Raw genomic sequence first — 27,213 nt, 5'->3', positions numbered from 1 at the left:
GTATTTTTTTAATATTTTAATAAAAGTCTGACATGACATTAATTTATCATGTTACAGATGGTATGACCTTGGTTCTGATGGCTTATGTGGGGAGAGTGGACCATGGTGAGGTCTCCACTGTGTCCACCACCTGGTCTGATGGTCCCCGTCTCGCCTGTGCCCCAGCATCATCTGCAGAGTTCTTTGTCATGTGCACATTCCCAGCCTCCGTCCCAGGGACTCTGGCTCCGGAGGACTGAGATCGAGGCTGGACGCCCACCTGGCTTTGTGTTTGGTTATTTCTTAAGCTCCCAAGGAGAGGAATCTCATTGTATAGTGCTGTTGTGTTTCAGAAATCCCTCCCTCAACCAGATGTCAGCAGAGCCAAGAGCTGGAATTAGATCCATGGTGTCTCTGGATGACTGTCACCCTGTACTCTGTGCAGTTAGGAGAGGGAGGGGCTGTCTGTGTGGCCCATTATCTAGGGCTCTGCCTCTCACGAAGAGCTGAGGTCTCCAAAAACTGAATGTGTGCTCTTTTTGGTCTTTGCAGAATTGAAGAGCCTCTCACCTTCTCCACCCTGTGTTCACTGGAGGCTCTCTCAGCCATGAAGCGGGGGGACAGTCCCCATGACATCCACAGCCAGTCACAGGGCATGTTTCTCTCACGTGGGCTCGTGCTAGTTCATATACAGAGACCATCTAGAGACAAAGGGACTACAGCTCTGACAGTAGAGGCTGGCAGTGGAGGGCTCAGCTTTAAAGGGAGCAATGTACCTGGAGGCACCATAGGCTCCATTCTGCCCTTGGCTGTCATCCTGCCGGCCAGCACCCAGGCTAAGCCAGTCCTTTTCTACCCTTCTGCTTCTCCCTGGACCCTCCTTTATATAAATAGAAATTGTTCAGCCTAAACACTTGACCTCAAATTCTCTGTGTTGATCCTCCATTGAGGTGGCATGTGACATCTCTCCATAAGGCACTATCAACTGTGCTCAGGCAGATAACATCCCCACTCCCTGTCAGGCAGCAGCCCTGGAGGAATGTACTCCTGGCATGTGGGCCCCTCCAAGTTCCTCTTTTGGGGTCCTCCATTACAGTGGTAGATGGCAGGGGTCAGCTCAGCCTACATGCCCTGACACCCGAGCTGCCAGGATGTCTGGCTGGAATGCACAGTCGTTCCCGCCTGTCCAGGGAGGTGTGGCGGGGCTTCAGCCACTTCCAAATCAGGGCAGGCAAAGAGCCTGGATGCGTGTGTGAGGCCTGTGTCCCAGTGACAAGAAAGGCCCCAAGGATGCCCACACAGCCTTCCTGGGGCATGTGTGCAGTGGCCAGCACAGGCAGTTTCATTTACGTTTCTGCTTCGCATAACTCGGGAAGGAACCAGGGAAGGCAGACTGAATGAGCTAGGTCATGTTTTGCTTGGCTTTTCCAGACGCAAATACCACACTGGTAATTGGTGCTTCAGATGGCAGCACAGGGAAAGAGGCCAAATTGGGCTCCTCGGGGACAGGTAGAACCCCAGTTACACGACACCCACAATCCTGGCCTCTCATTTGGGCAAAAATACGAGTCCTGTGGCATGGTGAGTCGGCTGAGCCAGTGGTCCCCTCCACACAGCCCTCCCTGCCAGTGAGTGTCCTTTGCCTGCTTTCAGCTTTGCATTCTCTCTGGCAGCCTCCAGAGAAGCTTCTAGGTCAAGTGTCTGGCATTACAGAAACGGAGTGCACCGTGCAGGCTGCCTAACCCTAACCCTTGCCAGTTCTGTAACAAGAATGAGGCACTTGGCTTCTGTTTCTTGAGGGTTTTTTCCCTCAGTTGTAAAGTAGAATTCGAACACCTGTCTGGCAGGGTGGTGGTTCGGACTAAACGAGGTGTACCTGGCACAAAGCTGCTTCCCTGTCTTGGAGATGCTGTTACCCTCACCTGCAAGCTCTTGCGTGACATCCAGGTTAAATGGCTGCAAGTCGGTTCCCACTTTGACTTCATCTGGTTTGGGGAATGGGAGCCTCCCCCACCTGGCTTTCAGGCCCCTTGTCAAACACAGGACCGCGCTGCTGGGGAGTGGCGCGGCTGTAACGCCATGCTCAGGCATTCACTGGAGATTCTTCACCAGGGCTGGGCCAGGCCCTTGAATCTGTTTTTCCTAAAGCAGGTGATTCTTGTACAGATGATCCATGAACCCCATGGGCCTTCAGCCTTAAGGACTAGCCATAAATACTCACCCAGGGGCATCTGAAGAACAGAACCTAACTCCATGGATTACAGGCGCCCACCACCACACCCAGCTAATTTTTTTTTTTTTTTTTTTTTTTTTTTTTTTTGTACTTTTAGTAGAGACAGGGTTTCACCTGGTTAGCCAGGACGGTCTTGATTTCCTGACCTCATGATCTGCCTACCTCAGCCTACCAAAGTGCTGGGATTACAGGCATGAGCCACCGTGTCCAGCCAGTTGTTCATTTCAAATTACTATGTCAGAGAAGGAAGGGCCCTGGCATCCGCTGAGTGGGCTCTCCATCTTTTAACCCCTATAGATTCTCATTTGTAATTTTTTTTTTTTTTCCTTTGAGACAGGGTCTTGCTGTCACCAGGCTGGAGTGCAGTGGCACGATCTCAGATCACTGCAACCTCTGCCTCCCAGGCTCAAGCAGTCCTCCCACCTCAGCCTTTCAGGTAGCTGGGACTACAGATGTACCCCACCACACCCAGCTAATTTTTTGTGTTTTTAGTAGAGAGGAGGTCTTGCTATGTTGCCGAGGCTGGTCCCAAACTCCTAGGCTCAAGCCATCCAGCCTCCTTGGCCTCCCAAAGTGCTGGGATTATAGACGTGAGCTGGTGCACCATTTTTTTTTTTTTTTTTTTTTTTTAGACAGAGCCTTGCTCTGTCGTCCAGGCTGGAATGCAGTGGCAGTGGCATAATCAGCTCACCAAAACCACCTCCCGGGTTTAAGCGATTCTCCTGCCTCAGCCTCCCGAGTAACTGAGGCTACAGGCACCCACCCACCACCACGCCGGGCTAAATTTTTTTTGTATTTTTAGTAGAGACGGGGTTTCACCATGTTAGTCCATATGGTCTCGATCTATTGACCTCGTGATCCTCCCACCTCAGCCTCCCAAAGTGCTGGGGTTACAGGCATGAGCCACCGTGCCCGGCCTGTAATTTCTCTTAGAAAACCTGTCTGGTACTTCTCAGCATTTATTTTTAGCCAACAAAACCGGCCCCGTTTCATGCCAGAAATGGGGCTTCTTGCCCGAACTTCCTCCGAGGAAGGTTGTGGAGCACCCTGGCTGGAAGGCAGGGATGAGGGTCAGACTGCCAGCTGGTCACACTCCTGCGTGTGCACCCCCATGGCTCGGTCTCAGCATCACTCTCTACTTTCCTCCTGGGGAAAGGAGGAGGAGTGATTGGATGGAGGGTGTTTCAACCCTCAAACTTCTCCCATTTTCAAAATGTCTCCTATGGGAAGTTAGTATTGTACAAAAAATAAGGGCTGGGGAGGCGTGCTCTGTGGCCATATAAGTTTAGGAAGAGTGGATGGAACAAACAACATATTTTTATTATTAAAAAAAAATCTTTTTGAGCCCTTCATATGCAAATATGCCTTGTAAATCAGTAAGAGGAAACAGTCTGCCATTTCCCGAATACGTCTGCCACGGAACCTTTCTCCTTCAAGTCGGGGTCATTGGCACTCAGACTGGGAACCGCTGCATCATGGGTGTGGCTGGTCACAAGCAGAGCTTATTTCCTGCTGGTTGTGTTGCTAACACACATTCCTTTTTAAAATTGCTTTATAATAGTAATTCACTGGACGTTTACGGCAAGCCAGGCACTGACTATGCTAAGCACTTCTCTGACATGTTCACATTTCACCCTGTGAGCCACGTGCTGTAACCCACAGCTTTCAGAGGAGGAAACGAGGCTCATCGAGGAAGCGGTTTGCCCAACTCTCAAGAGAATGGGGGCGGAACCGGCACTGGGGCCCAGGCAGTGCCTCCCTCTGTCTCCTGCCAGGGCCGGGCTGGCTACCGTTGGCTCTCCTGGTTCTTCTTCTCCAAGATACCTGTTCATTTCCAAAGAAATCCAGCCTGCTCGTGCCAGCAACACTGCCAAGCCCCTTACCCACCGGCCAACCACCTTGTGAAAACAAGCCGGCCCTGACATTAGTCGCAGGAAATACCCTGACGCCATGCAGTTACCTGTCCCCTCCTCTGCCTCTCGCCTGTTGGTCTCTGTGGTCACAGTCTCTCTACAACGGCAGCCGGGGAGGGGGTGGTGGGCAGAGGCTGGGCCTGTCTAGCTTACGTTGGTGTGAGCCACACACGGACCGGAGTTTGTTGGGCGGACGTCAGGGTGGGAGCAGCAGGCTCCACGCCCTTCAGCTGTGGCATCTGCCCTTCCTCTGCCGTCTGCTCTAGGGTCTGGCTTTGAGGCTTCCCAGAGTCCTACCGGAGGTCAGGCCACAGGCCCACTGAGGTAGCAGTTGCTGCATTGTTATAAATAGAAGCCTGTCCATACCGCAGCCCCGGCAGGCCGGAGATTCTCTACATTGTTTTCGGGCCTAGATTGCCAGCTGCAGAGGCCACAGGCAGCAGGTGGGGGGAGCGGATGGGCCATGGATGGAAAGCGGGAGCCCCAGCACACACAGCAAAAGCCGAGCCCGGCCCTGGCTGGAGGTGACCCCACCTTGCTGGCGTCTTGGCCTACGAGGGTGCAGAGGCAGCTTTGCTTTGTGGCACATTGATGGCTTTCTCGGCCTCGCCCGGGTGCCTTTCCATCTGGAAGGCTAGAAGGGGACTTGGCTGCCCCGCAGCCCCCACAGTGCCTGCAGGCCCTGCCGTCTGGCCCTCCTCTGCCTCCCACCCCTCTTGGTGTCTCACTCTCCCCGAGGCTCTCCAGGCCCCACTGCTCCTCAAATGGCCCATTCTCCTCCTCGCCACAGGACCACTCCATCCTCTGTCCCTTCCTGCTCATCCTGCAGGTCTCTGCTGAAGCGCCACCTCCCTCCTGCAGAGCCTTCCTGGCGGCCTGACCGGCTCACAGGCACCGGCTCCCTTTGTGTGCCCCTGTCCTGCTGTGCTGCTATTTTGAGGTCTCCATCGCAATTGTGATTGCTCATGTAGTTGGTGGTTTCATTCATTCGTCTATAGTCAGTCCCAGAGACGGGCAGCTCCGTGGGGACAGTGCCAGGGCAGAGCAAGTCAGGAACTGTTGATAAATGACTCGCAGCACGACTTCCTAGAAGGAAGCCAAGACTTGTTCAAAAGCCAGACCCCAGCAGGAGATGACAAGGGGTAGGGGGTATTCAGATAGCTCAAGGGCACGGGGCCAGCTGGTGGCACCAGAGCTGCGCAGCAAGGCCAGGGCTCTCCACCCTTCCCAGGGTCCTCTGGGTCTCATCCCAGGAACACACCAGGGCAGGAGAGCGAGGTGAGTGATGAATAGTGTGGGCTGTGTGCAGGAGGCCCTGGGGAGGAAGCCATCCTCTGAGACTCACCAGCAGAGTAAGTCGCCCTGTCTGCCCCCAGTGAAAATAGGGCAGAGGCCATGGGCCTCACAGGGCAGGGTTCTCACAGGGTTCAGGGCAGCGCCTGGCACAGTCACTGGGCTCACGGTGGTTTCCCTGCCTTCACAGGGAGAGACCCAGGCCCCAGCAGATGGACCCCAGTGCCCCACAAAGTCTTCCTTGATCCCATGGCTGACTGGCAACACTTCAGGAATGAGGCACAGGGACCTGCAAAGGGCCAGCCGCCAGGAAAGGACCATGCGTGTCCCACTGTCCAGTCTGCAGGGGAGACAGTGGGTGCACGCTCGCATCCCCTGCCAAAGCCCTGGCCCCACCACTTACCTGTGCTCTGTCCCAGAGCACTCTAACTGGCCGCTGGGAAGCGGGGAGGTGCAGAAAGGCTGGCAGGCAGTTCCAAGTCACTGGCTACAGCTGACAGGAGAGGCCGAGTGGATGGAGCAGCTTGACCGTCACCAGCCGGCATTTCAGGATGTTTGCTTTTAAATCACTGTCTTTCTCGGTTTTAGAGAACCCAGATTCAGCCCAGTGTCGGGAAATTAAAGTGCCATCATTATGTTACAAGGTTCTACAGACAGGTGGTTGGATGGAGCGGCCTGAATCCCTCCCGCCGTCTCTCATGCCCGGGGCCCTGGCTGGGCCTTGAGGGAGCCAAGTCCCTCCATTTACCGTTGACTGGGTGGCAGCCTTGGCCCCTCTGAGCTGTGGTAGCACCCACAACCTCTTCCCCAGTGTGCCTTCCCCAGTGGGCTGGGGCTTTGGTCCTCCTGACCTCACTGACCACTGGCTTTTGTCTTCACAGTCCTCTTTTTCATTTCTGTATTTATTTATTTATTTTTAAGATGGAGTCTCGCTCTGTTGACCAAGCTAGAGTGCAGTGATGCAATCTCAGCTCATTGCAACCTCCACATCCTAGGTTCAAGCAATTCTCCTGACTCAGCCTCCCGAGTAGCTAGAATTACAGGTGCCCGCCACCACCCCCAGCTAATTTTTGTATTTTTTAATACACGGGGTTTCACCATACTGGCCAGGCTGGTCTTGAGCTCCTGACCTCAGGCAATCCACCCGCCTCGGCCTTTCAAAGTGCTGGGATTACAAGCGTGAGCCACCATGCCCTGCCTCTTTTTTTATTTTGGACCCTTCTGGAAGCAGGAATAAACACATCCAGGCACTCAATCCGGGCGGAGTCAGACGCTACCATGTGGTTGCCAGTGGCACAGATGGCAGGCCTGGTGGTCGGCATTCAAGAGCAGTCATTGAGACATCGCACTTCCTGGGTGCAGCTCCCTTGCCAGCCCCCGAGGGCACAGCAGGCACAGCAATTGAGGCGGATGTTCTGGGCTACACCCAGCCACACACTCAGCACCCAGGCCCTTTCCTCACCCAGTGTGCTGCTGGCTGTGAAATGTGTGTTCAGGGAGGAGGCGTCCCTTCTTTGGCCGTGGCATTGAGTAAAGCTGGCCCACGAGCAAATCAAAGCAACCCAGCATGTTAGCACTAGAAATCATCCTGTTCAATTTCCTCCTTAAATACGAAAGGGAAACTGCACGACCCCAAAGAGAGAGCGAAGTGAGAGAGAAGTGACTCAATTCCAAGAGTAGTTTATCAGCTCAGATCATGGGTATGCCTGGTTTCAAATCACCTCCTTGTTATGCGGCTTCTAGCAAGTCACTTAACCTCCCTGGGCCCCAGTTTTATCATCTATTAAAAAGGGGGGGACATTAACACCTTTATTTAGATTTGTCAAGGAGTAAATGAAATACTGTATATAAAGCTGCTATTATTATCGTCATTACCATCATCATTTATGGGCAGGGCATGCAGAAGGCCAAGCTCCCTATTCTGACCCGTTTTTCTTTCTTTCCTTCCTTCCCTCCCTCCCTTCCTTCCTTTCTTCTTTCTTTTTTTGAGACAGAGTTTCACTCTTGTTGCCCAGACTGGAGTGCAATGGCATGATCTCTGCTCACCACGACCTCCACCTCCTGGATTCAAGTGATTCTCCTGCCTCAGCCTACTGAGTAGCTAGGATGACAGGCATGTGCCACCACACCTGGCTAATTTTGTATTTTGAGTAGAGACGGTTTCTCCATGTTGGTCAGGCTAGTCTCAAACTCTGACCTCAGGTGATCCACCCACCTCCGCCTCCCAAAGAGCTGGGATTACAGGCGTGAGCCGCCGCACCCAGCCTCCCATCCCACTTTCACTGTGCGTACTGACCCCTGGACTCACTGTGGCTATCAAGGAAGAGCTAAACTGAGTCAGCTGCAAAGATAACTGAGCCTCCTGCCCTGTTAGCTGCTTATGCTCCAAACAAGTGGGGTGGCTGCCCAAAGGTACAATCCTTCTAAGAGCAGACACATCCTTCTCTTCAGAGATGCTTAATGGGTCCGCTTATGCGACAAATATCCACTGAATGAGAAACTGTCCATGGTGAAACCTGTAAATATTTTGTCACATATTCAGCCATGCCAGAAAAATCAGTTCCTGGAAGTCACGTTATCGCTATGGCACAGGTCCCTATAGTCTCTGAAGGACTGAGGGATCACAGGACACGTGGGCCGCTTCAGGCTTTTGCATGGCCACAGGAAGACTGTGCCTGTAGCTCAAAGGTGCAAACCAGGCAGCCCCGGCCTTCTCCCACTAGGGGTTGCTTACAAAGATCTGTTCCTCACTGACTTCTGGCTTCCCCGAGGCCGACACTACACAATTTCCCGAGAGTGGGACGGCACCAGTGAAGGTGAAGGGCTAGAGAAAACAACACTTAGGTGCTCATCCTTAGAGCAGAACCCTTTTTACCTGCATCTCAGCCGCTGGTGTCAGACTCGCTTAAACCCCTGGACAACATCCTGTACAGATTAATAGATCTATAGTCTGCAGACCTAACAACGAAAGGCCATTCTTCATTCTTCAGCAATCCATGTGACAGTCAGGTCTCTCAAAATACACAAGGCCTAAAACTGGAACTGTCAATGAAAAGAAACGAAAACTCTGCCTCTTAAGAAGCTTCTAGGCTGGGTGCGGTGGCTCACGTCTATAATCCCAGGACTTTGGGAGGCCAAGGAGGGCGGATCATGAGGTCAGGAGTTCAAGACCAGCCTGGCCAACATGGTGAAAGGCTGTCTCTACTAAAAACACAAAAATTAGCTGGGTGTGGTGGCGCACGTCTGTAATCCCAGCTACTCAGGAGGCTGAGGCAGGAGAATTGCTTGAACCTGGGAGGTGGAGGTTGTAGTGAACTGAGATCGCCCCATTGCATTCCAGCCTGGACAAGACAGCAAGACTCCATCTCAAAATAATTAATAATAATAATAACAAAGAAGCTTCTAGGTTAGTCTTTTTTGTAGAGTCAAGCCTTGTCACGGTGGCGTCCATCTACTGCCTCTTGGATATAAATCCGAATGAGCCTGGGGCTTCCCCACATCTCATTTTTCTTACCAATGGCTTACCTGGTTTACAATGAGTATTTTGTACCCAGGAGACTGGATCTGGGAATCGGAAGGAGAAAAGATGCACTTTCCCCAATGAGTCATTTAATGCTGATCAGGGCATGAGAGCAACTTGCCTGAGTAGTCATTCTAATCTGAAAGTCAATTTTATTTCCAATTAGATTCTTAATCAAAGATGTTTATTTTGTCTTATTGCTAAAGTTCTGTCAAGAACAAATAATAGGCCAAGCGTGGTGGTTCACACCTGTAATCTCAGCACTCTGGGAGGCTGAGGCAGGTGAATCACCTGAGGTCAGGAGTTCGAGACCAGCCTGGCCAACATGGTGAAACTATCTCTCTACTAGAAACACAAAAAATTAGCCAGGCATGGCGGCGCGTGCCTGAAATTCCAGCTACTTGGGAAGCTGAGGTGGGAGAATCGGTTGAACCTGGGAGGCAGAGATCACACCAGCACACTATAGCTTGGATGACAAAGCGAGACTGCGTCTTAAAAAAAAAAAAAAAAAAAAAAAGCATTCAAAGCATGGTGGCTCATGCCTTTAATCCCAGCAATTTGGGAGACCTAGGCAGGCAGATCACTTGAGGTCAGGAGTTCAAGACCAGCCTTACCAACGTGGTGAAACCCTGTCTCTACTAAAAATACAAAAATTAGCTGGGCATGGTGGCAAGCACCTTTTGTCTCAGCTACTAGGGAGGCTGAAGCAGGAGAATTTCTTGAACCCAGGAGGTAGAGGTTGCGATGAGCCAAGATTGTGCCACTGCACTCCAGCCTGAGCCACAGAATGAGACTCCATCTAAAAAACAAAAACAAAACAAAAAAAGTCCTGCTGGGCAGGGTGTAATAGCTCACCCCTGTAATCCTCGCACTTTGGGAGGCTGAGGCGGGAGGATCACTTGAGCCCAGGAGTTCAAGACCAGCCTGGGCAACCTAGGGAGATCCTGTCTCTACAGAAAAAAATCAAGAAATTAGCCAGGCATGGTGGTGTGTGCCTGTAGTCCCAGCTACTCAAGAGACTGAGGTAGGAGGATTGCTTGAGCCCAGGAGGTCGAGGCTGCAGTGAGCTGTGATGGCGCCACTGCACTCCAGCCTGGACACCAGAGAGAAACCTTGCCTCAAAAAATAAATAAACAGGCCGAGTGTGGTGGCTCATGCCTGCAATCCCAGCACTTTGGGGGGCCGAGGTGGGTGGATCACAAGGTCGGGAGTTCAAGACCAGCCTGGCCAAGATGGTGAAACCCCATCTCTACTAAAAACTACAAAAATTAGCCAGGTGCAGTGGTGTACACCTGTAATCCCAGCTACTTGAGAGGCTGAGGCAGGAGAATCACTTGAACTCGGGCGGCAGAGGTTGCAGTGAGCCAAGATCACGCCACTGCACTCCAGCCTGGGGGACAGAGTGAGACTCCATCTTTAAAAATAAATAAATAAATATAATTAATTAATTAAAACTTCCCACTTAGTCATATACTATACTCTGCAGCCGCTGGAATGTAAGAAAGCATTTGTGGGTACGGCCTGAGCCTGTGTTGTGCAGGATAGACGCAGAGAATCACAAGATACAGCCGTGGGATTACAGGATTGCCCTTGCTCCTTCCTCCCTGTATTTTGTGATCAGGGAAAAACAATTTTTTTTTTTTTTAGACAGAATCTCACTCTGTCGCCCAGGCTGGAGTACAGTGGTGTGACCTTGGCTCACTGCAAACTCTGCCTCCTGGGTTCAAGTGATTCTCCTGCCTCAGCCTCCCCATCAGCTGGGATTGTAGGCACACACCATCATACCCAGCTAATTTTTGTATTTTTAGTAGAGACAGATTTCTCCATGTTGCCCAGGCTGGTCTGGAACTCCTGACCTCAAGTGATCGGCCCACCTCGGCCTCCCAAAGTGCTAGAATTACAGGTGTGAACCACCACGCCTGGCTGGGAAAAAATAAATTATCTTTAAAGGGAAAAAGAACCACCAAGCATGCAAAGAAGCAAAGAAACGCAATCTATAATGGGAAAACTCAAACAATTGAGATGGGTCCATAAATAACACATTAAAAAATTAGCAGTCAGAAACTTTAAAACCATGATCACACGCACTCTGTATTTCCAAGATGCTAGAGGAAAGATTAAACATGTTGAGCAGAAACATAGAAGAGATGTAAAAGAGGCTGAGGCAGGAGAATCACTTGAACCCAGGAGGCAATTCACCATATTAACAGAGTAAAAACTAAAAAAACAAAAAGATAATCTCAATAAATACAGAAAAAAATCCAGTGTCCATTTTTGATAAAAACTCTCCACAAACTAGATATTGAAGAAACTTCCTCCACCCTATAAAAGGCATCTAAGATAAACCTACTGTTAATATCATACTTCATGGTGAAGATAGAGTGCTTTCACCCCAAGATAGGGAAGGAGGCAAGAATATCCACTCTCACAACTTTTTTTTTTTTTTTTTTGAGACGGAGTCTCCCTCTGTCACCCAGGCTGGAGTGCAGTGGCACAATCTGGGCTCACTGCAACCTCCGCCTCCCTGGTTCAACCAATCCCCCTGCCTCAGCCTCCCGAGTAGCTGAGATTACAGGCACATGCCACCATGCCCAACTAATTTTTTGTATTTTTAGTAGAGACAGGGTTTCACCATGTTAGCCAGGATGGTCTTGATCTTCTGACCTTGTGATCCATTCGCCTCAGCCTCCAAAAGCGTGGGAATTACAGGCGTGAGCCACCGCGTCCGACGTCACCTCTTATTGCACGGGAGGATCTAGCCAATGCACTTAGGCAAGGAAAAGAAATGAAAGGCATGTCGATTAGAAAGAAAATGTGTAACAGGCTTTACGTGCAGATAACATAATCATCTATTTTAAAAATCCTGTGAAATCTAGGGAAAGAGTTACTTTCGAGACAGTCTCGCTCTGTTGCCCAAGCTGGAGTGCAGCACCACGATCTCGGCTCACTGCAACCTCCACCTCCTTGGTTTCAGCAATTCTCAGGCCTCAGCTCCGGAGTAGCTGAGATTACAGGCGTGCGTCACCATGCCCAGGGAATTTTTGTGTTTTTAGTAGAGATGGGGTTTTGCCATGTTGGCCAGACTGGTCTGGAACTCCTGACCTCAAGTGATCCACCCGTCTCTCCCTCCCGAAGTGCAGGAATTTCAGGTGTGAGCCACCAAGCCCCGCCAGAAAATGCTATTAAAACTAGTAAGTGACTTTAGGAAGGCTTCAGAATACAAGCTGAATAAACAAAAAACAAGTATCCTTCCAAATACTAGCAATGAATAATCAGAAATTGGAATTCAAAATTCCAGTTCGGTTTCATTTACAATAACAACAAAAATGTGATTTGCTTAAGTATAAATCTAACAAAAGATGTGTAAGACCTATACCCCAAAACTACAAAACATCACTGACTGAAATTAAAGAATACCCAAATAAACGGGGGAACACATAGTCATGAATCAGAGAATTCAATATTGTTTTTTGTTTGTTTGTTTTTGAGACAGAGTTGCCCTCTTGTTACCCAGGCTGGAGTGCAATGGCACGATCTTGGCTCACCACAACCTCCACCTCCTGGGTTCAAGCCATTCTTGTGTCTCAGCCTCTTGAGTAGCTGGGATTACAGGCATGCACCACCACGCCAGCTAATTTTTATATTATTAGTAGAGACGGGGTTTTTCCATGTTGGTCAGGCTGGTCTCGAACTCCCGACCTCAGGTGATCTGCCCACCTCGACCTCCCAAAGCATTGGGATTACAGGTGTGAACCACCGCACCCAGCCTGAAAATGCAACATTGAGGCCGGGCGCAGTGGCTCAAGCCTGTAATCCCAGCACTTTGGGAGGCCGAGGCAGGTGGATCACGAGGTCAAGAGATCAAGTCCATCCTGGTCAATATGGTGAAACCCCATCTCTACTAAAAATACAAAAAAAATTAGCTGGGCATGGTGGCTCGTGCCTGTAATCCCAGCTACTCAGGAGGCTGAGGCAGGAGAATCGCCTGAACCCAGGAGGCGGAGGTTGCGGTGAGCCGAGATCGCGCCATTGCACTCCAGCCTGGGCAACAAGAGCGAAACTCCGTCTCAAAAAAAAGAAAAAAGAAAATGCAACATTGCTAAACTGTCACTTCTCTCCAAATTGACCTATAGATTCAATATAGTCCCAATCAAAATCAAACTCCTGACAGACCTTTTTTTTTTTGGTAGCTGACTCTAAAATTCATATGGAGATGCAAAGAACCTCTAAATATTTAATAACATTTTGGAAAAGAAGAACAGAGAGGATTGAGGAATTGCACTTCTTTTCTTTAAGACATTATAAAGCCGGGCACAGTGGCTCACACCTGTAATCCTAGCACTTTGGGAGGCTAAGGTGGGTGGATCACCTGAGGTCAGGAGTTCAAAACCAGCCTGGCCAACATGGTGAAACCCCGTCTTTACTAAAAACAAATAAATTAGCTGGGCATGATGGTGCACGCCTGTAGTCCCAGCTATTCAGGAGGCTAAAACAGGAGAATCTCTTGAACCTGAGAAGCAGAGGTTGCAGTGAGCTGAGAGTGTGCCGTGGCACTCCAGCCTCAGTGACAGATCATGACTCCATCTCAAAGAAAAACAATTACACCATTTATTAAAATAGGACATATACTTCCAGAATATATACAACTATTATTTTTAAAGACATAAAGCTACGCTATTCAAGACCATCTGGTCGTGGTGTCAAGATTTAAAAAAACATTGGTTAATTGCACAGAATAGAACATCCAGAAATAGCTCCACACGTATCTGGTCACTTGATTTTCGACAAGGTGGAAGGTGACACAGTGAGAAAGGACAGGCTTTCCAACAAAAGCCACCAAGACGACTGGTTCTCTGTGTGCCAAAGATAGAACTTTGACTCCTGCCCTGCACACACAAAACCGACTCAAAATGGATCATAGACATGAATGTAAAATCTAAAACTCTTGAAGAAAACATAGGAGAAAACCTTTGTAATCTTTCTTAGCCCAAAAGCATAATCCATAAAACAAAGTATTAGCTGGGTGCAGTGGCTCACACCTGTAATCCCAGCACTTTGGGAGGCCGAGGTTGGGAGGACTGCCTGAGCTCAGGAGTTCAAGACCAGCCTGGCCAACATGGTGAAACCTCATCTTTACTAAAAATACAAAAGTTAGCTGGACATGGTGGCAGGCACCTGTAATGCCAGCTACTCGGGAGGCTGAGGCATTAGCATCGCTTGAACTTGGGAGGCAGAGGTTGCAGTGAGCCAAGATGGTGCCATTGCATTCCAGCATGGGTGATAGAAAATTACCAGGGCTACTTGGGAGGCTGAGGCAAGAGGATTGCTTGTGCCTGGGAGGTCAAGGCTGCAGTGAGTCAGGACTGCATCAGTGCACTCCAGCCTGAGCAACAGAGACAGATCCTGTCATACATAATAATAAGAAAAATTTTAAAGGAATATATACTGTATGACTCCATTTACATAAAAATCTAGGAAGTGCGATCTAATCGTAGTGGCAGAAAGCAGATCAGTGGGTGCCTGGGGGCAGGTGGCAGCAGGGAGGAGCAGCAGGTGGGCTGATGAAGGCAAGAGAGGAATCTCTGTCGGGATACAGATGCTCAGTATCTCGGCTGGGATGATGGACACAGGTGGGTACCCATGCCAAAACCTACCAAATCGTTCCCTTTTGGCTGGATGCAGTGGCTCACACCTGTAATTCTAGCACTTTGGGAGGCTGAGGCAGGTTGATCACAAGGTCAAGAGATGGAGACCATCCTGGCCAACATGGTGAAACCCCATCTCTACTAAAAATACACACATTAGCCAGGCATGGTGGAGCTATCTAGCAGAATGGTTGTCAAAGTGTACATTCAGCTTACAGAGTTAAACTGATGTGTGTATGAAGCATTTCAGAAACCCTTTCCTTGGAGAGTCTAGAAATAGATGTTTCCAGCCATATACAGCCATATGAGAATTAGCAGTAAGACTGCGCTTAAAACACAGAAGAAACATTTCTCTCAAATTGCTCTGCTGTGAGTTCGTTCACCTTAGGAAGCTGCATCTATGTTTAGATTCAGCGAGTTAGTAACACGTTTCTTCTAAAAGCTGCGTTTGGATATTCCAGAGTGAATGGGACTATAGGCTGTAATGAGAAATATCTGGTTCTAAAACAAAAACGGAGCTATCTAGAAGCACCTTAGTCCCAACTACTCAGGAGGCTGAGGCAGAAGAATTGCTTGAACCTGGGAGGCAGAGGCTGCAGTGAGCCAAGATTGTGCCACAGCACTCCAGCCTGGTGATAGAGACTCTTCATCAAAAACAAAAACAAAAAAAAACAAAAAAAAACAAACTTAAAAAACATTAAAAAAAATTGTTCACTTTTCATATCATATGTCAATTATACCTAAACAAAGTTTTTTTTTTTAAAGAAAGAGTTTGAGCCACAACTATTCTTTTAAGAAAGAGAAATTCAGGTGGCTCAAGCCTGTAATCCCAGCACTTTGGGAGGCCGAGGCGGGTGGATCACGAGGTGGAGAGATCAAGACCATCCTGGTCAACATGGTGAAACCCCGTCTCTACTAAAAATACAAAAAATTAGCTGGGCATCGTGGCGCGTGCCTGTAATCCCAGCTACTTAGGAGGCTGAGGCAGGAGAATTGCCTGAGCCCAGGAGGCGGAGGTTGCGGTGAGCCGAGATTGCGCCATTGCACTCCAGCCTGGGTAACAAGAGCGAAACTCCGTCTCAAAAAAAAAAAAAAAAAAAAAAAGAGAAATTCAAGGCTGGGTGTGGTAGCTCATGCCTGTAATCCCAGCACTTTGGGAGGCCAAGGTAGGTGGATCACCTGAGGTCAGGAATTTGAGACTAGCCTGGCCAACATGCTGAAACCCCATCTCTACTAAAAATACAAAGAATTAGCCAGGTGTGGTACTGTGCTCCTGTAATCCCAGCTACTCGGGAGGCTGAGGCAGGAGAATCACTTGAACCCGGGAGGCAGAGGGTGCAGTAAACTGAGATTGCAACACCATACTCCAGCCAGGGCAACAAGAGTGAAACTTCATCTCAAAAAAAAAAAAAGAGCCGGGCGCGGTGGCTCACGCCTATAATCCCAGCACTTCAGGAGGCTAAGGCGGGTGGATCAAGAGGTCAAGAGATCGAGACCATCCTGGTCAACATAGTGAAACACCGTCTCTACTAAAAATACAAAAAATTAGCTGGGCATGGTGGCGCGTGCCTATAATCCCAGCCACTCAGGAGGCTGAGGCAGGAGAATTGCCTGAACCCAGGAGGCGGAGGTTGTGGTGAGCCGAGATCGCGCCATTGCACTCCAGCCTGGGTAACAAGAGCGAAACTCCGTCTCAAAAAAAAAAAAAAAGAAAGAAAGAGAAATTCAAATTGGATTATCAGATTGCAGGCGGAAGGGTCAGGTGTGCTAGGCACGGAGTCACTGTGGGATCCCAGGTGAGCGAGCGGACCGGAGTGATTCTTGGACCTTTCCTCCGAGCAGCCAGTGACGCGCCCTGTGGCTGGAGCTTGGCCGTGGAGGGGCGAAGTAGGTGAAACAGGTACTCAGAGAGATTCTCAGCAGGACCCAGCTTCCTGGGTCCCCATCCCGGATTCCGGGACCCGGCCTGCTAAGGGGGAATGGTGGTGATACTTTCTCTTTGGGCAACCATTTAACTCAGCCCTCCCAGGGAAGGAAGAGTGATGGTGGGCAGGATTTAGGCGTTTCAGGGTTCTCTGACCACCAAGCCATCAATTCTGCCAACCCCAACGCCATGTCTCGAAGCCACATTCCTATAGGGTCATCAGCTTCGCATGAGGGGCAGTTGGCCACCCGTCTCCCTCACTGTCCCGGGAGATGGAACGTGTTGACAGGCAGCATCCTTGAGGTGCCATCTGTCGAGAAGGCAGCTGCAGGAGCCTACGGCCCTCGCATCACCTCCACAGGAAGTGGCTGGCTGCTAACAGGAAACTCCTCAGCCCTGCACCACCAGCCTCCTAAGAGTTGCCGACCCGTCCACCATCCTGCGGTGGGACGCTGCTGCCTGATGCTAAGCCCACGAGGCTGCCAGGCTCATCCTCTGAGGCCCGCATGCAGAGCTTCCTGCTACTCAGACAGCAGTCCCTAAGGGAGCCCATTGTCTATTGCCGAAAGCCAGATCTGCAGCCAAAACCACATGACAGTTCACTGCAGCCTCAACCTCCTACCTCAGCCTCCTGAGTAGCTGGGACTACAAGCATGTGCCACCACGCCTGGTAAATTTTTTTTTTTTTTTTTTTTTTTTGAGATAGAGTCTTGGCTCTGTTGCCCAGGTTGGAGTGTAATGGCACGATTTCGGCTCACTACAGTCTCTGCTTCCCGGTTTCATGCAATTCACCTGCCTCAGCCTCCCAAGTAGCTGGGATTACAGACGTGTGCCACCATGCCCTGCTAATTTTTGTATTTTTTTCAGTAGAGACGGGATTTCACCACATAGGCCAGGCTGATCTTGAACTCCTGACCTCAGGTGATCCACCTGCCTCAGCCTCCCAAAGTACTGAGATTATAGGCAGGAGCCACTGCACCCGGCCAGAACCAAAATGAGTGAATTGTATGGTATGTGAATTGTATCCCAATAAAGCTAGGCTAAAACATTTTGATACATTTGTCTCACTGTCTGACCAGCACTCAGTCTGCCTTTGTCAAGGATGCTAAGAATCCCACATCATTAAGCCGGGCTGAGCCATATTTAGAGAGAAGAGTCCCTGGTCTCTGATCTAAGCCCTGGTATCCAGTCTGATTATTCTGGGGGCCCCATTTGCATGTTTAACACGGAACACAACTTGCTACACCTTCGCTGGGCCCCAGACAGGAGAGGACAGGGTAGGTATGCGTGTCTCTGGCCTGACCATTACAAAACTCAGGCATGTGAGGTCGAGCAACAGGCCCAACCTCACTCAGCAACAGTAGCAGCCAGGAATAGTACAGGGCTCCCAGCTGCATCTGGTCCACTGTAAACACCCAGCCGCACCTCCCTTCTTCTGTCTGATTAAAAAGGAAACATGAAATAAGAACCAGGGTTCCGGCTGATGCAGGAACTAATCCCGCCTCTGCATTCCAAGTCGCGCCGTCTGGGTGCAACGGGAGCTGAGCTGGCCTTTCCCAGTTCCCATGTCAATTTCAGGTTCACCTCCCTGGACACAGGCACAGAGATGGAGTTCATTTGCTCAGATGTGTTTGTTTGCATTTAATAGTTTCTATCGGCCGGGCACTGTGGCTCAAGCCTGTAATCCCAGCTACTCGGGAGGCTGAGGCAGAAGAATTGCTTGAACCTGGGAGGCGGAGGTTGCAGTGAGCCAAAATCTTGCCACTGCACTCCAACCTGGGTAACAAGAGCAAAACTTGGTCTCAAAAAAAAAAAAAAAAAAAAAAGTTGCCATCATCCAGGGTCAACAGGGCTGCTAAGGACTCGAACTCAGCGTCATGCTGGGGACCTTAGTGACAGGACAGCTGAGGGCAGTCTGGTAGAACTGGGGTACCAGAAGGCCAGGGTGTCACAGAAGGAGCAGAGACAAACCTCAGGGTCAAAGGCCGGGTGTTTAAAACCAGCCCGGTGCTACAGCTTCCCAGACAAGTGACCTACGTCCCTCTGTGGGGCAGCGTGCTCGCTGACAGAAGGGGAAGAACACGCACACTCGAGGGACCAGCAGTGGTAGGGAGGGGCTTGGACAGCACCAGGGTGGCTGGCTGTGCCCGGTGACCTTGATAGGCAATTTTTGGACCATCACACAGTAAAGTATTTGCTTTCATCGAATGCCCAGCCCCCAACCAGGTAGGAAATGGTTTCTATGGGGGCACCCAAGCAGGATAGAGGATGACCAAGAAAGTCACCAAGCCAGAGGCGACAGAAGATCACCTGGGCTGTTAGAAAACCTCCGACGTCCTTCAAGAGCCACAGGCTATCACCTCTTTTGCAGTTTCCAATGAAACTGTCTTTTCTGGGGGCCCCAAGAGGGGTTTTCCTGTTTGGCCTCATGGCCCAGCCTATAGCCAGTCTCTGTCCCATTTAAAACAGCTCCAGGCCAGGCACGGTGGCTCACACCTGTAATCCCAGCACTTTGGGAGGCTGAGGCGGGTGGATCACCTGAGGTCGAGAGTTAGAGACCAGCCTGACCAACATGGAGAAACCCCATCTCTACTAAAAATACAAAATTAGCTGGGCATGGTGGTACACGCCTGTAATCCCAGCTGCTCAGGAGGCTGAGGCAAGAGACTCGCTTGAACCTGAGAGGCGTAGCTTGCGGTGAGCCAAGATCGTGCCACCGCACTCCAGCCTGGGCAACAAGAGCAAAACTTGAGGAGAGATCCAGGATGGCTGATTACTAGCAGCTCAGGACTATAGCTCCCAGTGAAAGCGCAGAGAACGAGAGGACGCCACACTTTCAGAAGAATTTTTGTTGCTCACTGACCAGAAGATTCCCAGCGGAGGAGCCCCACGGGTCACCAGCGCGACTCTTGTGGCCGGCGCGGCGGTTCTTGGTGCAGAGTAAACGGGACTGGGTCCCCTTTTGGTCGACGTTTGGAGCTCCGGGAAGGCAGAGTCTCTCATTCAGCTGATTGAAAAAGGGAAGCCAGACCGGAGATTCCCGGGCAGAAAAGCACCAAGAATCTTAACGCTGCCGTTTTGGCTGGCACAGTGGGTTGCTCAGATTCCGGTGGTAGGAATCAACAAGTTGGACGTCCACTCAGAGACCTAATTTGAAAGCTGGTAATTACAAAGATGACAGGTGGATACATTTACAATGATGGGAAGAAACCAGCATAAAAAGGCTGAGAATACCCAAAATCAGAATGTCTCTCCCTCTACAGGGGATCACAGTTCCTCATCAACAAGGGAACGAGGCCTGATGGAGAATGAGTGCGTTCCATTAACAGATTTAGGTTTCAGAGGTGGATAATAAGAAACTTCTGTGAGTTAAAAGAACACGTTCTAGCCCAATATAAAGAAACTAACAACCTTGAAAAAAGGTTTGATGAAATCCTAACGAGAATAGACAATTTAGAGAGGAATATAAGTGAATTAATGGAACTGAAGAATACGAGAACGCCACGAAGTGTGCACAGGTTTTAACAGTTGAATTATCAAGCAGAAGAAAGAATAACAGAGGTTGAAGACCAACTTAATGAAATGAAACAAGAAGACAAGATTAGAGAAGAAAGAGTAAAAAGGAATGAGCAAAGTCTCCAAGAAATATGGGACTATGTGAAAAGACCTAATTTACGTTTGATAGATGTACCTGAATGTCATGAAGAGAATGAATCCAAGCTGGAAAATATTCTTCAGGATATTATTCAGGAAAACTTTCCTAACCTAGTAAGGCAGGAAAATACTCAACTTCAGGTAATACAGAGAACACCACAAAGATATTCCTCAAGTAGAGCAACCCCAAGACACATAATCGTTAGATTCACCAGGGTTGAAATAAAGGAGAAAACTCTAAGGGCAGCTAGAGAGAAAGATCAGGTTACCCATAAAGGGAAGCCTATCAGACTCACAGCAGATCTCTCAGCTGAAACCCTAAAAACTAGAAGAGAGTGGGGGTCAATATTCAATATCCTCAAAGAAAAGAATTTTCAACCCAAAATCTCATATCCAGCCAAATTAAGCTCCATAAATGAAGGAAAAATAAAATTTTTCACGAACAAGCAAGCACTCAGAGATTTCACCACCAGGCCTGCTTTACAAGAGCTTCTGAAAGAACCACTACACACAGAAAGGAACAACCAATATCAGTCATCCCAAAAACTTACCAATAAAGACTATCTCCATAATGAAGAATCTGTATCAACTAATGGGCAAAATAACCAGCTAGCATTAAACAACAATATTAAACTCACAAATATCAGTATTAATCCTAAATGTAAATAGATTAAATGCCCTAATCAAAGACACAGACAGGCAAATTGAATAAAAAGTCAAAACCCATCAGTTCGCTGTATCCAAATCCATCTCATAAGCAAGGGCACACAAAGACTCAAAACAAAGGGTTGGTGGAAGACTCACCAATCAAATGGAGAGGAAAAAAAAAGAAAAAGAAAACAGGAGTTGTAACTTTTGTCTCTGACAAAATAGACTTTAATAGTAACAAAGACTAAAAGAAACAAGGACATTACATAATGGTAAAAGGATCGATGCAACGACAGGAGTCAATGATCATAAATATATATGCACCCAATATAGGAACACCCAGATACATAAGACAAGTTCTTAATGACTTGAAAGAGACTTGGACTCCCGCACAGTAATAGCGGGAGACTTTGACACCACATTGTTAATATTCGACGGATCAATGAGATAGAAAATTAACAGGGACATCTATGATTTGAACTCAGACCTGGAAAAAGTAAACTCAGTGAATATTTATAGAATTCTTCACCGCAGGTCCGCAGAACATAACATTTTGTAGACTGCATCTAGCCTGGGCAATAAAGCAAGACTCCCATTCTCTCTCCCTCTTTCTCTTCCTCTTTCTTTCTCTCTTTCATTCTTTTTTTTCCTTTCTTTCTCTTTTTCTTTCTTCCCCCCCCAAAATAAATAAAATAAAATAAAATAAAAAATCTGTGAGATGAGTGCCAGTGATAAACAAACAAACAAACAAACAAACAACTCCACCGTGAAACAAAAAAACAGCTCAGAGCAGAAAGGGCTCTCCTGAGAAGTGACTTCGAAGGTGGGAGGTGGAGGTGTGTAGGGCTGTGGTGCAGCTGCCTCTCCCAGACCTTCGATGTCTCGGCCAGGTGGGGCTGGCCCGGCCTAGACAGCTGGCTCTCCCAGGCCCGGATCCTGGAGAGGAACCCGTGACAGCTGGGCAGCGTCTACTGTCTTTGCCTCTCCTCCCAGTCTGGACTTCTAAATTTTACCTGCTGTCAGCTGGAGAGGCTGGAGGGCTTCCACGATGTGACTAAATGCCACTTGGAATCCACTTCACTCACAACCTCCCTCCTTGGGCATTTCCCTCTCAAAACGGTTAACTACAGACTTGGGCTGCGCCTCCCGTCTCACGGAGCCTCTGCGTGAATGCTTTGCTCTTCTGAGCTCCTGAGCTGAAGCCGGGCGGTCAGGTTAGGCCTGCACCCCTCTCTCTACACATACACACCCCCACCCCCATACACACACACCCCCACGGTCTCTCATGGGCAGAGCTCAGGAGCCGACTTCATGCAGAGACGCCAAACCACGACAGTGAACTGCACCACCCAGAAGCCATCTGTGTGGAGCGCAGCCAGCAGTGCCTGTTATGCAATTTCCTGCTTTGGTGTCTCAGCCCCAGGAGGCAGAGGCGAGTGCCGCAACGTGGAGAACCACAGAAGAACCCAATTCTGATGCCCAGGTGCGTGGGGCCTCCCTGTGCCGGTGGTGGTGGTGCAGAGAAGCCACTGCTCACCCTGGAAGATGCGCCTGTGTGGTGGGTACAGCTGACCACCCAGCCCCTCCTCAAAGGGAATGAGATGGGCTCATTGCGGACCAGAAAGAACTGACGGCCCCAAGACTTCCGGGGCAGGGAGTGGGGTGCACTTCCTGTCTGGGGCTCCCAGGATGGGGGAGCAGAGGCATGGGACCTTCTCAGTAACAGTCACCAATGTTGCTGGACACTGCACATGGCCCCACAGTCTCAGGCTCAAGGCTGAGAGTGCACCATGGCGAGAGGTGGCTCTGTGGCCAGAGTTCGAATCCTGGCTCTGGCTTGTGCTAGCTGCGTGGTCTCAGGCAGCTCCTGGTGCCCACTTTCCCCATTCCTTCCTCTGTGAAATGGGGGTGGCAATAACACCTCCCATGTGGGGTTGTCATGAGGATTCAATGAGTTCGCACCAGGAAACAGAGTGGAACAGGGAATTTCCACGGAATCCGCCAGGAGGCAGCTGGAAATCTCCATTTTCTGTTCTCCTTTTTTTTGGGACAGGGTCTCCCTCTGTCACCCAGGCTGGAGTGCAGCGGTGCAATCTCGGCTCACTGCAGCCTCAGTCTCCTGGGTTCCAGTGATTCTCCTGCCTCAGCCTCCCGAGTAGCTGGGACTACAGGCACCCACCACCATGCCCAGCTAATTTTTTGTACTTTTAGTAAAGATGGGGTTTCACCATGTTGGCCAGGCTAGTATCAAACTCCTGACCTCAAGTGATCCGCCACGTTGGACTCTGAAAGTGCTGAGACTACAGGTGTGGGCTACCACACCTGGCCAAATCTCCGTTTTCCATACAAGGTAAATAAGGCTCAGAGGGGCTGAGTGTCATGTTCAAGCCCACATAAATGGCCTTGAACTTATGGTCTGCCTTCAGAGTCCACAGCCACTCCAGGACCTCCGGGGTGCCCACCCATGCTTACACAAAAAAAGCTCCAGTTATAAGATGGTATCCATTCAAGGCTGGGGCCCCGTGGGAGTCGTCGTCATCTGCTGGCCAAGGGCAGGGCATGGAGCCCCTGTTCAGACTGACACTGTCCAGCTAGACCACAGGAAGAGAGTTTTGCAGGCCCAAGTTAAGGGTCAACCTAAACATTAATCGCCCTTGACGTAAGGGTTTTATTGTTCGTCGAAAAGCCATACTGCCCCCAATTCCTAGCTCTACCTCCAAGCCCACCACCCTCCAGGCAGGGCACTGGCAGGGACACTTTCTGGTACAAGGCTGAGGCTGCAGGGCTGCTCTCACTGGAGAGGGGACTGTGAGCAGAAGCAGCTGGAAGGTGCAGGGCTCAAAGGCTGGCTCCCTCCTCCCATCTCCCAGCCCTGACAACAGGGACGCCAGCCTCAGCCGATCTTCCTGCCCCCGAAATACATTCACCCCCGCAGCCAGCACAGAGCCACCAACTCCAGAGTGAAGCACCGCTTCGGAAACACCCAGGACCTAGCCAAGCCTACTTTAAAATTACATTTTATTTCTCTTTATGAATAATTTGTTTTTTTGTTTTTTTTTTTAAAAAAAGGTTCATTTTACATCTTCTTCAAGAGTCTTGTGCCTCCTGGGAAGTGCATTGGTTTGTTTCACAGTACTCTCCACGGACGGTGCTTATTGCTGGAAGGAGTGGGTGACTGTCCACGCCAGGGCAGGGCTGGGGGACAGAAGAGGATCAGGGCCCGGGGAAGACGCCTGGAGCCTGTGCTCCGACAGGAGGAAGGAGGCTGGGGACCAGGCCGGAGCTGAGCTGAGCATCCGCAGCCAGACCTGCAGCCTGGCTGGGGTCTTCCCAGCCCTTCTTCAGTAAGGAAGGAAGGACGGAAAGAAAGGGCGTGGGTGAGGGTGGCTCAGGGGGCAAGGTGGGCTGGGGGCCGGGCATGCAGAGGGAGGGGTGCTGGCTCCTGCTCCGAGTGTTTGCGCACACTCAAGAAATGTAGGTTCGGGGCCCCTTGCCCCCCAGCAGCTCAGGAAGCCCCTTTCCATTCTGCTCTCTAGCCCCACCTCCAGGAAGAACCCAGCAGCTAGAGACCTGCTTCCTAAACCCCCAGGGCCCCGGCCCGAGTTAGTGCAATAAAGACCTGAGTGGAGAATCGTCTCCAGTGAATGAAAGCCGAGTCCCAGGCCCATTCCCGCCATCCCCAGACCTGCAGCTGGGACCCACTGTTCTCCTCAAGGCTACTGCCTCTCCAGGTGGCACAGCCCCCATACTCACAAAAGAGAACCTGCAGTTTCTTCGGGGAGCTCTGGCCCCCACCAAGGGCCCTCTGAGCACCGTGCCAGCCGGCAGCTCCAGCCCAGTGTGTGTCAGGACAGCCTCCTGGCAAGAGCTGGGCCCAGAGACTGACGGCAGAGACTGAACGGGCATTAAGCACCCCTTGAATAAATGCAACAGCCCGTGGACGAAGGGGCGGAGCAGGAACCTCGGTGCCCACACTGTCCCACGCTGTCACAGAGACTCCTACAAGTGGCTCATCTGCAGCAGAAATGGATTATTTTTCTAAATGGACGGTTTTCTGTGCTTGATAATTATTAGGCTGAGTGCAGGCCCCGGGACGGGGGTGGGGGGTAGCTGTGGGTTTGGCAAGCTGGAAGGAACGTGGCTTCGGCAGAATGTCCCGTTAACCCCTGCTAGCAGCTACAGGCTGACACTACTCAGAACCCTGGCACAATGGGTCAGGACTAAGCGTGGCCTGAGGCTCCCGAGGCCTGGGACCGAGGGAGAGCAGGTCCCAGGGATGGGCTTCCCGATGTCTGTCCTTACCTGATGCTGTCCACTGTGCCATCCCAGCCTCCAGAGCGGCTCTGACCCTTCTCAACCATGGGCCAACTCAGCCCTCCCAGCCCTTGACCTGGATTCACTTCTTTGAGGACAGGAAGCACAGGCTCAGCTGATGGCCTCCCAAGACTGCCTTATAGCTTGGGTACCTCCCACCTCATCACTGTGGCACTCAGAGCCTGACTGCACCCTCCCCCTGCCCCGAGGGCCTGGGAGGGGCGCCCCCTGAGAACAAGCCCTGTCTTGGCCCCTTTACAGTACACTAGAGCCCAGCCAGCCATAGGGGCCAGGGCCTGCCCCATTCAAGTCTTAAAATCCCTGCAAGAGGGGACATGAATGCCTTCCTTACCTTTGAGACTCACAGTGAGGCTGTGTCTTGGCGGTACGGGTGGCCAGCCCCCAGGCACCGGGGACCAGTGTGGATGGAGAAAGATAAAGCCACATACCTGGAGGGAGGGACCAGGGACCCAACTGGGGGTGGGTCCTGAGGACTGAGAGGGTGAAAATTCCCTGGGCTCACAGGAGCCTCCCTCTCTCCTCCTGGAGCCTCCCATGGGAAGTTAAGGCTGCTGGGAAAGGAGAGCGGAGAAAAGGCCAGGCCGCTGGCGGGGGTCACCCCACCAGAGATCACAGCCCCTCTCCGCAGGTGGGGGATGCGACCTAGGGGTGGGGGAGAGAAGGGGCTGTTCGGGCAGATTCTGCCTGTGGTTTTGTTTCTGCCAAAAAGCAAGAGTGAGCAGCTGGTTTCAGCTCTAAATGCCCCTCCTGACCCTTCTCCCAAGACAAGGGGACAAAGGCCTCAGGAGAACCTCACAGGAGACCCCACCCCTCCCTCCACCTCTGGCAGAAGAGGAAAAGTCTGGTAGAAAAGAAATCCTGCTTTCTGTCTCCGATTCATTTTCTTCCTTGAAATTCGGCTTAAGGCAAAAGTTTGGCAAAGCAAGTCTACGTAAGGCCGCATGATGGGGGACGGGGACCCGGGGGGAAAGGCCGGCCAGCGCCACGAATCGGCAGCAGTGTGGATCTGTCTCTTTGATCGGGGCTGGGGCTTCCCTCCTGATCAGCTCCTCCTCCTCCTGCCCCTGAACCCCCAAAAGAGGAGGTTTTAAAAAACCGGAAAAAGCAGTGTTTCAGGGAATCTGTGACAAGTGAGCGACAAACTGTGAGAAAAAGGAGAGGAAAGGAGACCAGAGGTGACCCTGAGGGCACACGTGGGGTCTGTCTGTCCTGCTTAGGTCTCCCCTCTCCCTGAAAGGAAGCAGGTGCCGAGAGCCGGGGAGGCCTTCCCGGGGGCATCAGCACGGTGAGACCCGCCCGCTGGAGAAGGTAGAGTGGTTGTATCTTGCTGAATGACTGAAGAGTTAGTCTGCGTTTTGTTTTCAGCGGTATTATTATTCGCAAGTCTAACCTGGCAGGTGGCCCTGGCTGTCACCGGTGCTTGGGTGGGATCACCACCAGCGGCTGCCCGTACTTGGGCCGCCACATGAGGACCTGAGCGTCGTTGGCATTGGGCTTGACCAGGGCGCTGGGTGGGATGGGCTCGTTCTTGCTCAGGATTTTGGGCTGGTCCTGGGCGATGGGCTCCCGCAGCCGGGCGCGCTGGCCCAGGGGCCGGTTGGGGTTGACCTCGATGCTGAGCTGCATGCGCCAGTGCAGCGTCTGCAGGATGATCATGTCGTTGGTGGACGTGTTGGTGGCCACCAGCCAGGTAGTGAAGCTCTGGTCCCGGTGGATGTTGGTGAGCTTGGCCACGTTGCTTTCGCTGACGGGCACGGCCCACGTGACGCTGGGGTAAAAGTTGTCGTTCATGCTGATAATGAACTTGGAGTCCCTCTTGGTGGGGCCCACGATGGTGCAGGTCTCCGTGGTGTTGCCGTACCAGGGGTAGTTCACCCCGTCCGAGTCACTGATGGCTTGGATCTTGCCCTCCTGGAGGTCGGGGAGCTCCCAGCTGGACCTGAGGACAGGGAAGGCCGGTTCACTCACTTGGTCACTCAAGCAGGGCTTTCTGTGTCCCCCTCGCAGGCCAGGGGCTGTCCCGGGCCCTGAGGATGAAACGGACCCAGAAGACCACCCAGTCCCCTTTG

The 27,213-nt window shown here is 50.9% G+C and overlaps 1 protein-coding gene across 11 annotated transcripts in view; it reads right to left on the bottom strand.

The window, feature by feature from the left end:
• Positions 1 to 3,511: 3,511 nt before the first annotated feature.
• Positions 3,512 to 27,213, bottom strand: part of FAM78A (family with sequence similarity 78 member A) — a 39,575-nt gene continuing 15,873 nt past the window's right edge. For 4 of the 11 annotated variants that reach the window (XM_039461531.2, XM_039461532.2, XM_074394611.1 and 1 more), the window contains one exon: positions 3,512 to 27,083. In XM_039461531.2, the coding sequence (XP_039317465.1) occupies positions 26,555 to 27,083 (529 nt within the window). In that variant the 3' untranslated portion in view covers positions 3,512 to 26,554. The remainder of the gene's footprint in view (positions 27,084 to 27,213) is intronic. The other 7 variants (XR_012516513.1, XR_012516515.1, XR_012516511.1 and 4 more) reach the window with 7 other exon arrangements.

This window comes from Saimiri boliviensis, chromosome 2 (assembly GCF_048565385.1).
Source record: "Saimiri boliviensis isolate mSaiBol1 chromosome 2, mSaiBol1.pri, whole genome shotgun sequence".
NCBI classification, from domain to species: Eukaryota; Metazoa; Chordata; class Mammalia; order Primates; family Cebidae; genus Saimiri; species Saimiri boliviensis.
The sequence above is the reverse complement of the archived record's forward strand: the minus strand, read 5'-3'. Positions and strand labels throughout refer to the sequence as shown.